Source organism: Amphiprion ocellaris, chromosome 11 (assembly GCF_022539595.1).
Source record: "Amphiprion ocellaris isolate individual 3 ecotype Okinawa chromosome 11, ASM2253959v1, whole genome shotgun sequence".
NCBI classification, from domain to species: Eukaryota; Metazoa; Chordata; class Actinopteri; family Pomacentridae; genus Amphiprion; species Amphiprion ocellaris.
Genome location: NC_072776.1, coordinates 3010240 through 3023685, shown reverse-complemented (window position 1 = coordinate 3023685; position 13446 = coordinate 3010240). Strand labels below are relative to the sequence as shown.

The window sequence follows — 13446 nt, the reverse complement described above, 5'->3', positions numbered from 1 at the left end:
TCTGTGTGATTACCATCAGAGATAATAAAAAAAGAAAAAGGGATTCAAATCCTCGATTAAACACACACACAGCCAGGAAAAAGGTAGTAAAATGCACTACAGTGTGGGCACTAAATATGAATTGTCATATTGTGATTTTGTAATTGGTCTAATAACTCCACGCTGTGTGCTGCTGCTGGCAGACCAATGAAGTGATGATGAAAGAATCAATAAAAACACAGATTTGATGTGGCTGAGCGTGAGCATGACACAGCTCTGCATTGCTGACTGACGTTTTAAAGTGAAAACGTCTCTCAATTTTAAAAACACGCCCTCCTGCACATGAAATATAATAACCATCAGTAACTGTGTTTAGTTTCAATAAATGTGTTTTTCTTCTACCTGTAAGCAAAAATATTGTGATTATGTCTTACTTGACCAAACTTGGGACACTACAGTGATTTGTTGAAGTACTCTGCACGTTATCAATCAGCAGATGGAGATTAATATGAATTAATTGGCACATATTTTGATAATCAATAAAGCAGACACCACAGTCATTTTATGGGTGCAGCATCCTAAATGGGAAACGCTGTCGAGTGAATGTATTTGGGTCTTGAACAGTTTTTCAGCAGTTGGAGATGTCACCTTGAGTACATTTGATAGAAAAAATGATTAATGAATTAAATGATTAATCAGTTAATCAGGAGCATAATCAGCAGATTAAACGACAGCCAAAATAATTAGCGGTTGTAGCACAAGTAACAAAATTCACAGGACTTAATGAGGATAGAAAGCAAATGTGCTTTTAGATAGTTTTAAAGTTGCAATTTAAATGAGCAAAAACAGCATTTTTACAATTACCAGTACCATAAAGATAAATGAATAATTACAAAGGAGAACTAATTTTATTAGCATAGTTTCTTTAAATAAAGGCCAACATTTGCTTTCTTGGTCCCACTAGAACCCACACATCGTGTTATGTACAGTAACAGAGTCTCACTGTGGCGTTTCTGACCGTTGAGTGAACGCATGCTGTCAGAGGGTGAAGGCTGCTTCAGAGTCTGCTCAGCCTGCTCTCTCCTTTTGGATTCGTACTCCAGAGCTTCTTGGAGTTTCCTCTTGGCCTTTTTCTCCTTCTTCAGACGCTTCTGAATGATTGCTGAGATGAGATGAAGAAAAAAAGAAAAAAGAGCACAGCGACAATAAATGAGCTCTGGGGCAAATCAGCTGAGCCTTATTTTTAAACTGAAATCTGATTCTTGCTATATTCTAGCAGGAAAAGATAATAACCATTTTTCTAAATCAAGCATGCTATTATAGAAAAAAAGGGGAAATCAATTAAAGCTAAATATTTTATATTATATAAAGATCTTCCTCAATGGAAAGAAAAAAAAATCTGAGCAAATACTGAGTGCGACTTAGCAAACTGCTAGAGGGAATTAAAGCTAATTGAAAAATTTATTGGGATATTTTTCATGAATTTCTCTCATTAAACAGAAACGACGGAGTTAGCATATGACTCTGATGCATTTTACATGAGGCCGAGAGTGAATTTGTATTGAATGTGTATTTCCAATTATGCTAACTGACGAAGAGAAGAGCAGGAAAACTACGCTGTGGCTTCATGTCTGACTAAAAGATGCTCGCTGAGGCTAGCGTGTGCGTTCCAATCAGAAACATGATGTGTACATGAAGACATCACATCTACAGGAGCGAGTACACGCCTGCCCACACACACACACACACACACACACACACACACACACACACACACACACACACACACACACACACACACACACAGGGTTGATTCAGTGCCAGGTAGTCTTCAGGCTGTACCTCTGTTCTTCTGCTCCATGGCGAGCTGCTTCTCCAGAGTCTCCCTGAGCTCCCTCTCTCTGAACAGCTCCATCTTCAGCTCCGTCTTCTCCAGCTGCACCTGCTTCTCCTGAGCCCGCGCATTGTCAATTGCCACTTTGAGCAGGCCCTGCACACACACACACACACACACACACACACACACAGGCATGAATATATATATATATATATATATATATATATATATATATATATATATATATATATATATATATATATATATATATATATATATATATATACACACACACCAAGATGTACAGGAAAAGCGAGAGCCGGGGGAAAGCAGAGAGTGATGTGGGCTATTTAAGCGCTTCAAGATGAAGTGACAGCAAACCACACTGAAAGTATGTCACAGCACTTCTTTGTACTGCCCACAGTAGCACAGAAAGCAGAACACAGGGCCAAAAGCTGCTACGTGATTCCTTTCAGTCAGATTCGGCCCTTTTATCTGTGAAGATGTCATTATCTTTTAGCGCAACCTCTTGCTCCACAGCTTCCACGAGATCTAGTGACACGAACACAAATCTACCGGAGGCTTTTGTAATGATAATTTTCTTTTAAATAAAGGCAGCTGATGTGAGACAAGGCTGGGTATGTCTGACCCCTTTTGGTCAAAGTTGTGAAATACAAGTGTTGACAGACTACACCTGTTGGAGCTGACAACAAAGAGAAGGGAAGTTTGCTTGATTGGGAGAGAATAAAAGAAAGAAACAGCACGTTAAAGAAGGAGATGAAGTACCTGGAGTCAAAGCACCAGTCTGTCAAGTTGAGGGTAAAAGATTTATCTATTAGCAATGTCAGCTTCTTTTCTCCCCATTTAAAAAAAAACAAGATTTTTACAGTTCAACTTCTTCTCCTAACCTCCAGTTTAACTCTGACAGTTGTGACTGAATTGCTAGTATCTGTTTCTGTACCATGTTTTAAGCTCCTCACAGCACAGCAGGAATGAATAATGCGAATGACAAGTATCTCATCATGTATCAATTACATTACTGCCATTTCAAATATACTGGTGACAGTCCAGACTTGAAAGATACGGCGTTCCCGTGTGAAAGCTGCGCAGTACTCCGGCCGTTTTCATCACAATTATTCCCCATCCACATGCAATTATATCAAATGCACTGGGCTATAGCATACTAATTGTTGATTCTTCTAACCCCAATTTATTCTAAGTTGCTTTATCTTAATTTTCTGCTTGGTTTCATTTTGTTGATTTGTATATAAATATTCAATGCGAAGATCATTATCAAAGATGACTTAGAGGACTGTAGGGAGCTTGCGACGAGTTTACTTGTGGCTTTCTAATTACCACGCAGAGCCAAAGGAGGAACAGGACTCTGATGCCAATGGTGCAAGTGCAATGAGAAGGGCAGCAGTGTACACACATCATTACACTCAGACAGAAGGCAAATACATTCATCTTTCTGACTGAGGGTGTTTGAGCTGAAGCCTAAATAGCACTCAGAGTAGATGGATGCTGTTAAGGTATGCAGATTTACAGAGTAAGTGTATCGGAGGTCCTTGCATGCGCGTTATGTAAAGCGGAAGGAGGATGACGATGGCGAAAAGTGAGCTCTTATGGAGATTCTCAATCTAGACTTTGACATACATAATTAAACAGGAAAAACCTTAAGTTGCGGAGAAACTATGGCCAGATTGTGAGATACGTTTACACAAAAACTAAGATTTCATTTTTGGAAATCATAAAACAAGCGATGACGTAGCTACAAAAACATCTGCTTAGTTTTTTCATTGGCTTGAAATATGATGTCGGTAGAGTGTTTTTACAACAAAAATAAATTATCAGTGGATTTTAAAATGTGAACCATGCAAATGTGAACATTTCCAGCTCTACCACACCTGTGGTGTTGGTATGGCAACAAAAACTAACTGGTTCTGTTATCAGGAATTCCAATTTTACACATAACAGCCTTAAACACCTAATATGTGTCAATATTTCCACTCTTTCTTGGGTTGACAAGATGGATTCCTGGCTATATGAGGTTAAAGTTTTACAATCTAAACTATGAGGACGTGTTTGAAGAGGCCTCGACTGTACCTGTATGTTGGTGAGGAGAGTCTCTATTGACGACAGGCCATCTGGGAAGAGAAATGGTGAAGGGAAACCAGGAGGCAGAGCCTGTCCAGCCAATGACAACCGCTCGTAGCTATCTCTTGCTGTTGGGGTGCACATGGGGTTGTCTTCTGCAAAGAAAAATAAAAACATATTAATAACAGATTTAAAAAAAGTGCCATTTGTTCTCAAGATAAGCACTAGCACATGTGAGTGGCCTTGCTGACACATATTGACCATAACTGGAGCTGACCAGTAGCAATAGCTGGATCTGTATTGATCTCCAGCAGCCGATCCCAGCCCCCCCCCCCCCCCCCCCCCCAGGCTTTAAGAAATATAGTGGACTGACTGGGGCCCTTAGAGATTCCTTCATATTGTTTCTCTTCAAGGCCTGAGTGCGGGGTTAAACAATATCATCCGCGACATAAATCCAGCTTCCCCCATTTAAGAGATGTCATGTGGACTCCAAAATCAGAAGCAGGCCGGCGGTTCGACCCCAGAGGCTCGGGCTTCCTTTGTGTATGCACGCACGGGTGCCTGTCAAACCGAAGATGACATCATCCTCCATTCATCACCAGCAGAAGGGTAGGGCCCTGCCATCTGCTGTCCAGCCTCTCCACCAGGCCTCAGAGGAGGGAAAGAGGAGTGAAAGAGGGTGGGAGGGAAAAGCAGGAGGCAAAAGCAGCAGACACACATACAGCCTGGTCAAACTAAAACAGTACGTCACACACTGCTGTTTGTTGCCCCATCAGATCTGACACATGTTTTTGTCCGACGAGTCTCTTCTTAAGCCAAGAATTTGTAAGTGCAACCATCTTGCAGGGAGACAGTTTATTAAACACATGCAGTGTAAAAAGGTCTCTGCAGGAAGTGCGCACCATCAGCTGTTCGATTGTTAATTTAATGTAAGGGGGGAAAAGTTTTATTTGTAATGTGGAGCCCTGGCTGTGTTGTGCACAGCACCTCTCTGCTCTCATCCAGTATTCATATCTGTTTATGTGGCAGGCTGAATCTTGTACAAACAGCGAGTGGAGCTGAACAGCCCTGCCTCTCCCTCCCATCAATATTCACCAACGCCAGCCAAGTGCTGGGAACAGCTGGTCTTACATTAATTAGTTTAAAGTATTTATTTCACCCATCCTCAGAGCAGATTGAGCAAAAACATTGGAGATTATTTCAAGCATCTGCAAATGCCCTGGAAACATCTCCGCGCCAAAAGTCGAGTGTTAGGATTCACAGTTTAGGTTTGTAATTTGGAGAACGTTTTTTTTCCTTTTCCTTTTTTTCTTTTTCTGAGTGGGGAAGATGGTGAAATATGCACCGCTGGTCCGTGGAGAGAGTAAACAACCTTTCTCCTTTTTCAGATGGAGTTCACTCCTGTTGATTAATTAGAATGGATGGTTGCCTAATGGATTAAAATTTGTTTATAATTTGACTTCATAAAAATAATGAATTGCCTACTTTTAAGAAGCCACTCCTGTGGTAATTTATTTTGTTTGGTGCAGTCCTGTCTGTATTTTGAGGTGGGCGTTTGGGTGGAGATATAAAATGCACTCTCTTTATACAGTGGCATAACATGAAAGTCCCATTTTATCTCAATAAAATAACTAATCAAAGATCAAAAGCATTACAGTTGGCTCCAGCTCAGGTTGATATAGATGTATTGCATGCATTATATGCATGCATCACCCACCTCCAATAAAATCACCATAACAACAAGAGACGTTAGTAGACCTCGGGGAAAGGTCTGCTGTTGTAGCTTTGTAATTGATTTGTACTGTAGGCACTTTGTCCCTTATTTAGTGTTGGCATTAATCATAAATCATTGCTTTAACAAACTCCGGCTTCCCACTCAGCAGGCCTCCCCTCCAACACAATGTTGGATCACAGAGAATATTTGATGGCTTTGTTGCAGGGGAAACAACCTGTCATGCTCTGGGAAAAGCAAACAGCGTGTTTTGTTCGACAGACTCAAACTACCGTACAGCACCTCTTGTCAGATAACATTTCCACCAGGAGCTGTGCATAAATACCGGCATTTTCAAAAAAAAAAAAGAAGAAGAAAGAAACAGGAAGCTAATAAGTGACTAATTTAATCAATACAATCAAAAGTGGCTTAATGAAACTCAAATGTAAATTCCAGCGGAGCACGATCTAGATGTGTGATTTCTGTGCTTCTAATGTTATTGCCCCCCTCCCTCCAAACTCCCCCCCTCTTTTTCTCTGTGCCTGGCTGCAAATGCTGGCATGTGTTTGCATGTTTATTTCTCACCATCGCTCCAGAATCATTGACTTCAACTTAATTACAGTGACAGGCGTTGGAGTGATGGGGGCCGGTGGAATGGAGTACTCTGTTTCCAGGTGATATTTCTACACTAGCAAGGCTGCCAACAGCAGCTGTGACAGCCTCTTGTGCTTACCGTACGGTAAAGGTACAGTTAAGGCCCCGACTATGAAATACTGTGTGGAAAAACACTCGCAGGTCACCCCTGTCACAAATAACATTTCATGCACAACTGTTTCGGTGGATAATAGGAGCCACAAATAAAAATGGGATGCTGTAAATACAATGCATTCTGAATGAAATGCCATAATTTAAAACAACGCCGCCCCTCCTCTCTCCGTCCTCCTCCTCCACCCTGCTCTCAATAGCTGCAGAGGGAGTCCTTGACAGTGTGCTAGCAATGATGAATCACCTATCCAGTTAATTTTCTCACTCCTCATGTGTTGTGCTGCTAAAACAGGGGCCCAGGAATTGACTTGACAAACTATGAATGTAAAAAATATCACTTGGAGGGATCTGGGCTTATCTCCAATTTACATGTTATTAGATTTGTGTTGCAAGCGGCACTTGGACCTAGCAAAGCTGAGGCAAAAAAGATGGGGCACATGATAACCAGAGATAAAACATGTCTAAAACCCACTTGAAAGCCTTTGATATATTTGATGGAAAGTCACAGGGAGTGGAGTGAAGCAGAGGAAACTGGCCTGATTTAAAATGTGACAGACACACATTGCAATCTGTGGTAAATCTAGAAGAAACCTTGGGAAATTTAGCTGCAATCTCTGGATAAATAGCTGTAATTGACCTTGGGAGTTGAAAATGTGCCATATGTTTCTGGTTCCTGTGTTTGAAACTGGGTCCCTCAGGACATTTCAGCTGAGTACTCACACGAAGGCAGTGCGAGGTGGAGGAGAGGAAGATACAGAAAGACACAGAAAAAAAGAGGGAGCGAGAAAGAGGACAAGAAGGATGCCAGGAATGAGAGATAGATGGTTGAAGACAGAAGATGGATGGACAGATAGTTGAGGTATATTCCGAGGCAGTGGAGGCTGGAATAGAATGGGTGTGTGGAGAATGAAAGAGTGACAGAGAGGAAGAGAGATAGCAGAGAGAGGGAAAGAGAGAGGCAGAGCCGAGGTACATTTGGCTGGCCAGTCAGTGTGATATATTGACAGGTGAAGCCTTTGTCCTTGCAAACCTGTGTTCCTCCCAGCAGGAGAACTGAATGCTAAACCTGGATGTTGTCAGCACAGCCAACACAAAGCAAGGCAGCCGCTTTTCACTGCACAATTACATTTGATTTGACCTGCCAGGGCTGCAGAGAAACCAGCCTCCTTCAAATGGAGTAGTTATGACCTCTCGGACAGCCATTAGCAGCTAACACAGCATTATTCCACCTGCACTTAAAGCACTGGATTTGGAAAATCTTGTCAAGGGAAATATCTGTCTTCTGGTACAAATGCAGTGATGCAGAGCTGGGCAGAAAAAAAGTAGCTGCATGCAATTTGAGCACTTGAAAAAAACATGAGGCTAGCTGATCTTGCAAATGATGTCTGCACTCTGAGGGGTCTTTCAGGCAGAAAAAAATCTGCTTTAACTGTATGATAGTTTTAAACAAGTACTATAACGTGTCAAATACTGATTACTGGATATATTTTGCATATTTTCTTAAACTGCAATCCCCAAACAGTTGAAATGAATTTATTCACTGAAAAAACTTTACACATGACAGTTTGTATTCCAACATCTGGAGGGTTAGATTGACTCGCTGGCAGACTTTTCTTAAAGTAACCGAGAACCTGCAGGACCTACGCTGAGGAAAAGAGTGCGACGATCCATACAAGACAAATTCCTCTGGAATGATTATCACTTGCATATGCTGTGCATATGTGTGTGTAATGTACTGTATACACTGTGAAGAAACAGAAAACACTCATGCACTCAGATGTATGCAAACAAAGCCCCCCCCCAAACACATACACATTCATTACACACACGTACAGCACACACACTAATGTGCCCTCATCACATTTAAGCTAATTTCCTTTTCATCACGGAGAGAGGAAAATGAGTGTTTGCCCCATCCCTGCTGGGGGACAAAGTCAAGAGCCCCGGTCGGTTTGGGCTAGATTAACAGGTAACATTTGGCTCCCACTCTCTTATCACAGCATGAAAATCAAACCGCGTGTTTTCCTCTATCGCTCTCTCTTTCTCCCCTCCCTAATGTTCCCTTCACTTAGAGATGAAATCGCTTGCTGCACAAACCCATTTGGAGAGAGGAGAGAAGGTGAGTGGGATAATCAGGCTGGCCACTGGGCCGTGTTTCCTAAATGCTCTCCAAAACATTACTGTGCACAGGCATAAAATTAGCACCGGGACCTTAAAATGTTGACATTTAGCATGACTTTTTGGAGAGTGACACCCTCATATTTTCTTGTAGGATATCATTAAATTTCAACTGCCCTATGGCTGTGCCTTTCCATTAATAACCGATTCAGTGTGTCACTTCTCCCTCTCTCTCACTCTCTCTCTTGCCACCTTTTTAAAGTAATGAGTCCATTGCTTTGCCTTAATAAATTGAATCGTATTCTCAAGGCCATATGAAGATAGAGCCACAGATGGACAGGCTGCATGGAGGAAATAACCATAAATAAATCCTTTACCGTCAGTGAGGCGGTCTGAGGTGACAAAAGAAGACAATCGCAAACCTTACAGTGAGATTACAAAGGGAACCGTGTAAAGTTGATTCTTTCTGTTACAAATGTCATCTTCTATCACGGATTTAAAGAAAAACAACATTCATTTTTGCTTTCATTGCTGACGCCTGCTAATGATTAAATCTAAAAATTATGCGTGAAGATTAGAATACTGACAGATAATTGTCCACACTTGTCTGCAGTGTACATCATGTATAACACTAGCACAGCAGAGAAAATTGTATTTCTTGCATAGATTATAAAATTATGATGCAAATAAAAACAAGACAGATTTTACCATTTAATTGTTGGCTTGGAGAATGAGAGGGAGAAAAAAACAGAGAGAGAGAGAGAGAGAGAGAGAAAGAGAAATGGAAACAGAGAGAGCAAGAGGCAAGGGAGCAGAATCTGTGTTGACTTCCATTCAGGAGGAAGATATCTTGTCTTTTTATGCGGCCCATGTCATATTTATTGCATAAAGGTCAGAGTGTTCATTTGTTCAAAGTCAGCGTTTTCCCTCTCTCCTCTCCTCCATGTAATAAATGCAGGGGCTATGTCATTATCGGACCTCTGAGGATTACAGGCTTGGCTGACTGTGATGACTGCATAAAAGCATACAGGACTTTTGTTTCTGCCAGCGCACACCTTCAAATGAGCTCTTAAAGAGAACAGCAGTGGAGACAAAATGGCATTTTGTAGAGAGACGATCACAGTTAGAACGGTCGCGTCAGAAAGCAGCAAGGTGGTCGAGGTTAGAGATCACAGTGTTAAATCCATGACCTTAGTTTTAAGTCAGGAAAAAGGCCCGGTCTGGAGGAGCAAAATAAAGTAAATGGCAGAGAGGCAGGCTTGAATGGCTTTCTGTAATTCACCTATCGACTATCAGCCCGAACTGTCGAGAAGATAATACTGGGAGAAGGACATTATTGTGAAGCACTTTGAAGGTGTTTAGATTGTCTTTGCATATTGACCTCTGTTGTCCGGGTTCAGTTATTGACAGAAGAATCCCAGAGATTAAATTGGCCTCGACTATTGATTGGGTGTTTTGCCTGAATCATTCCGATTTCAGAAGGGGATCATTTGTACTGTATACCCCGCTAATCTTTCTGACCCACTAATCATCAAGCCATTTATTTCGCACTCTTTGTTTAGTTCTCCTTTGTTTAGCATTTATTAATTCATTAGAGCAACTTCTCTTGCAGCTTAACTTAGACAGTGACTGGGGAGTCCTGTTCCTACCCGATAGCAATGTGCATTCCAGCAAAAAATATGCCACCGAATATGCACCCAACATCACAATACACATGCCAATTACATATTGATAATTAAGCATTCAAACAAACAAACAGAGAGGAAATCCCCCATAATCACCAGGTTTTAATAGAACAAGTATTAGCTTGGTGTGGTTGGCCAGATAGCCTGCTGCTAGATCAGAGCTTTCGCTTGGTTCGGGAGGAGGGACAGGGAGACACATTGGTGTCATTGCCTGGCACTGCAATCCTACAGGGAGAGGCTCTGCCGTTCTGTTGCTGCTGAGCGAGTGTCGACGATGGCTGGCGCTAATCCAGACTGGATATACTGAGCTGCTTTTAAATAAGATGAAAGAACAAAAGAGGAAATGGGAAATGTAAACTTTAAAAAGCCTGGCTTAGGAGCACTTGCTCCGTGGCTGCCTGGTGTAGAAGCTCAAAAAACTGATGCAAATCCATTAGTAGTCCTGTTTTCACAGTTATAAAAATACTTAAGGGGTTTTAATGCGAGCGACGTGTTAAACGTGTGGAAATCTGTTTTGATAACATTATTCATAACTCTGGCTTTGCGCTGTGTGAATTAATAACACTTCATTTACAGACGGAAGAAAGCTGGCATGGTATTTCCAGTTAAAGAGATTAATTTTTAAAGACCTAATTGACAGGCTGGGGTTAGGCAGGATAAGCAACAGACTATAAGGCTGCAGCTGCAAAGTCAAGGTGACTGGAATACTCAGAGAAAGGCTTTCAAAAAGCAGAATAGAGAGCAGAGAGGGAGGGAGTGAAGAGAATTAGTCCTCAAGCACTTTTCCCTCCGCCCCCTATTCTTCCTCTCTTTATTAGGAATGATTTACTTTCTCAGTGAAAGGATATAAAAGCTCAAGTATAGCAGCGTAATTATCGCAGAGTGAAAATTTAAAGGTTTGACTCACAATGTCCTCAACTCAGCGAGCAGACTGCCAGACGATAAGAGTGACTGTGTTCAACACTCGGCATCCAATTGGTTGTGTTTTATGGGCTTTGCCAAGGAAGAGCACACAAACAGCACTCGGCTCTGCAAGTCTGTAAACATGATGGACTGTGGCAAACTACTAGGGCTGGTGTTTACCTTGGCAGAGCCTGGCCCTGGCATGTCGGTAGCATCACTTAATTACTGTTTACATGTAAATATTAAATTATACAAACAACCCCACAGAATGTCTCCAAAAATACAGAAATACATATTCAGGGTCAACCTTATCTGTCTGCAACAGTTGCCACACTGCTAGGATATGAATTGTTTTGAATCGCAAATTTGCTGCATTGTACATAATCTTCATAATTGTTTAATGCTGTTGTCCAAGGGCATTCAGGTAAATATGTTCCCATAATCTGCATAATAGCAGATGCTCAGATATGTAAAACGCACCTTGTGTTCTCAGAGAGGAAGAACAGGGAAAAAAAAAGGGAAGGTTATTGTTCAAAACAGTTTTATCAGGATAAAGGACTGTGATCATTAATGTCTCCAGTCAAGACCCAGAGATGATTGCTTTGATTACAGACCTGTTTTCCTGACAGTCCAGAACAGCATATATAGTAAAGCACTGGTGCCTACTGTGCATCTCTGGTATGGCTGAGTAAAGCACTTGTTCATTTGCAGTGAAGGGTAACATGAAACAGGCCTCAGCCTTCTGATGGACAGGGAGATTTCACCTTCGCCAGTGAATGATAATGCATTATTAAATTTGCCTCTCTGCTCACTAGATACACTTAGCTGACCACAGCATATTTATCTCCCCATCCGAGGCTCACGTCTTGGCAGGAGAAAGCATTCTGTCACTTTTGAGGCATTTCAAAGATTAAAAAGAGCCTCTCTCTTTTCAACGTCCCTAAAAGCATCCCCCCTTTTCAGTGAAATGTGATTAGCAGGAGATGGTGTCACGCAATGGAACATTCATGAGGGGGAGAACAAATATCCAAATGAACTCCCATGTCCTCGAGGAATAGCCCCTCTCTGCACCATCAGCAATCTCTCTCACATGGGCTGGAGAAATTTGATTGATCCTCTATTGAATTATTTTTTTGCACTCTTTCATTTCAACAGGACGCACTGACAAGTTGTTTGATCATAAAGCATTATTGTCTGCCAAGTCACATTTCAGGGTTGTGATGGCTAATGATCTCGCCTCCTGACTTAGGGAAAGTCAGGTAGTCAGCATGTGTTTGAAGCTCGCAATGCCAAGGACATGGGAGGACTGAACAAAACACTATGCATTAAAGTCAGAAAGATGAAGAGAAGGAGCTTACACTGAACATATCCAACTTTTTAATGATACTGTACGGAGATACCATCAACGTCAGTGAAATATTTACATCGCAAAAAGAGCACAAAACCGATGCTGAAACTTTTGCCTGACCCAAAGTCCCCTAACTACCTTTTTATCATTGCAAATGCTTATGCAAAGACGGAACAGAACAAAGACTACAAAGGCTGAAAATCACTTTTTTGTCTTTTTCATCTTTTTTTCAAACTATATCCCCCCTCTCTACATGAGCCCATCAGCGTCCACAGGTCCTTGCCCAAAGCAGCTGTATGGTAATAGACTGTGACACTGGTACCTGCTCCACTTCATCATTCAAACTGCAAACTGGGACTGCAGACGGTGCACAGTGCACCAGCCCTAAGCGCATCAACTGGACATCCAGGCAGCATCCTGACAAAGAGAAAGGCGTGGCAAATCAGCTTCGTCCATTGTGGTCACACTGGTGCACAATGCATCAGTGATTGCTCTGTTGATAGCAGGTATGAAAGGATGCACCTCTAGGTGACATAATACACCACAGGCTTCCATTTGCGCTTCGGAGGACATTATGAGTGCATCTCCTGTTGTGTCAACAAGTATATATAACATTTACCAGGGAAGTGCCAATATCATATTACCAATGATTCACCCGCTTTTAAAATATGGTTTACAGAATCAGTTTACATTCTGTAGTTGCCTCTGACTGTCCTGTCAGGCTCTTCAGCTCACACAGAGGAGATGTGTTATGTTTAACTGCACTGCGAGGGCTGATGTATAGTGGTGAGATTTGTTGTTGGCAAAAAGCTTAAATTGCCACATGGTTTTTCACAGAAAACTCTTGTACTTCAACATACATACTGTACATATGGCTTGTGTTTCAAACACCTTTTCCCTGAGGAAATAAAATGATATCCAGTGTTTGATGTCCACAGTCAGTTTACAGCCAAAGGCTTCCGTACCTTTCAAATTTCCCCTTGTTTGTCAGCTACCTGCTGTT

The 13446-nt window shown here is 41.6% G+C and overlaps 1 protein-coding gene across 4 annotated transcripts in view; it reads right to left on the bottom strand.

Annotated features, from left to right (window-relative positions):
• dachd (dachshund d) overlaps positions 1–13446 on the bottom strand; it is a 90314-nt gene that overhangs the window by 5787 nt on the left and 71081 nt on the right. For 2 of the 4 annotated variants that reach the window (XM_055015059.1, XM_055015058.1), the window contains exons 7-9: positions 3923–4068; positions 1822–1969; positions 983–1141 (exon numbers count right to left, since the gene is read on the bottom strand). In XM_055015059.1, coding sequence (XP_054871034.1) covers positions 983–1141; positions 1822–1969; positions 3923–4068 — 453 coding nt within the window. The remainder of the gene's footprint in view (positions 1–982; positions 1142–1821; positions 1970–3922; positions 4069–13446) is intronic. The other 2 variants (XM_023276650.3, XM_055015060.1) reach the window with 1 other exon arrangement.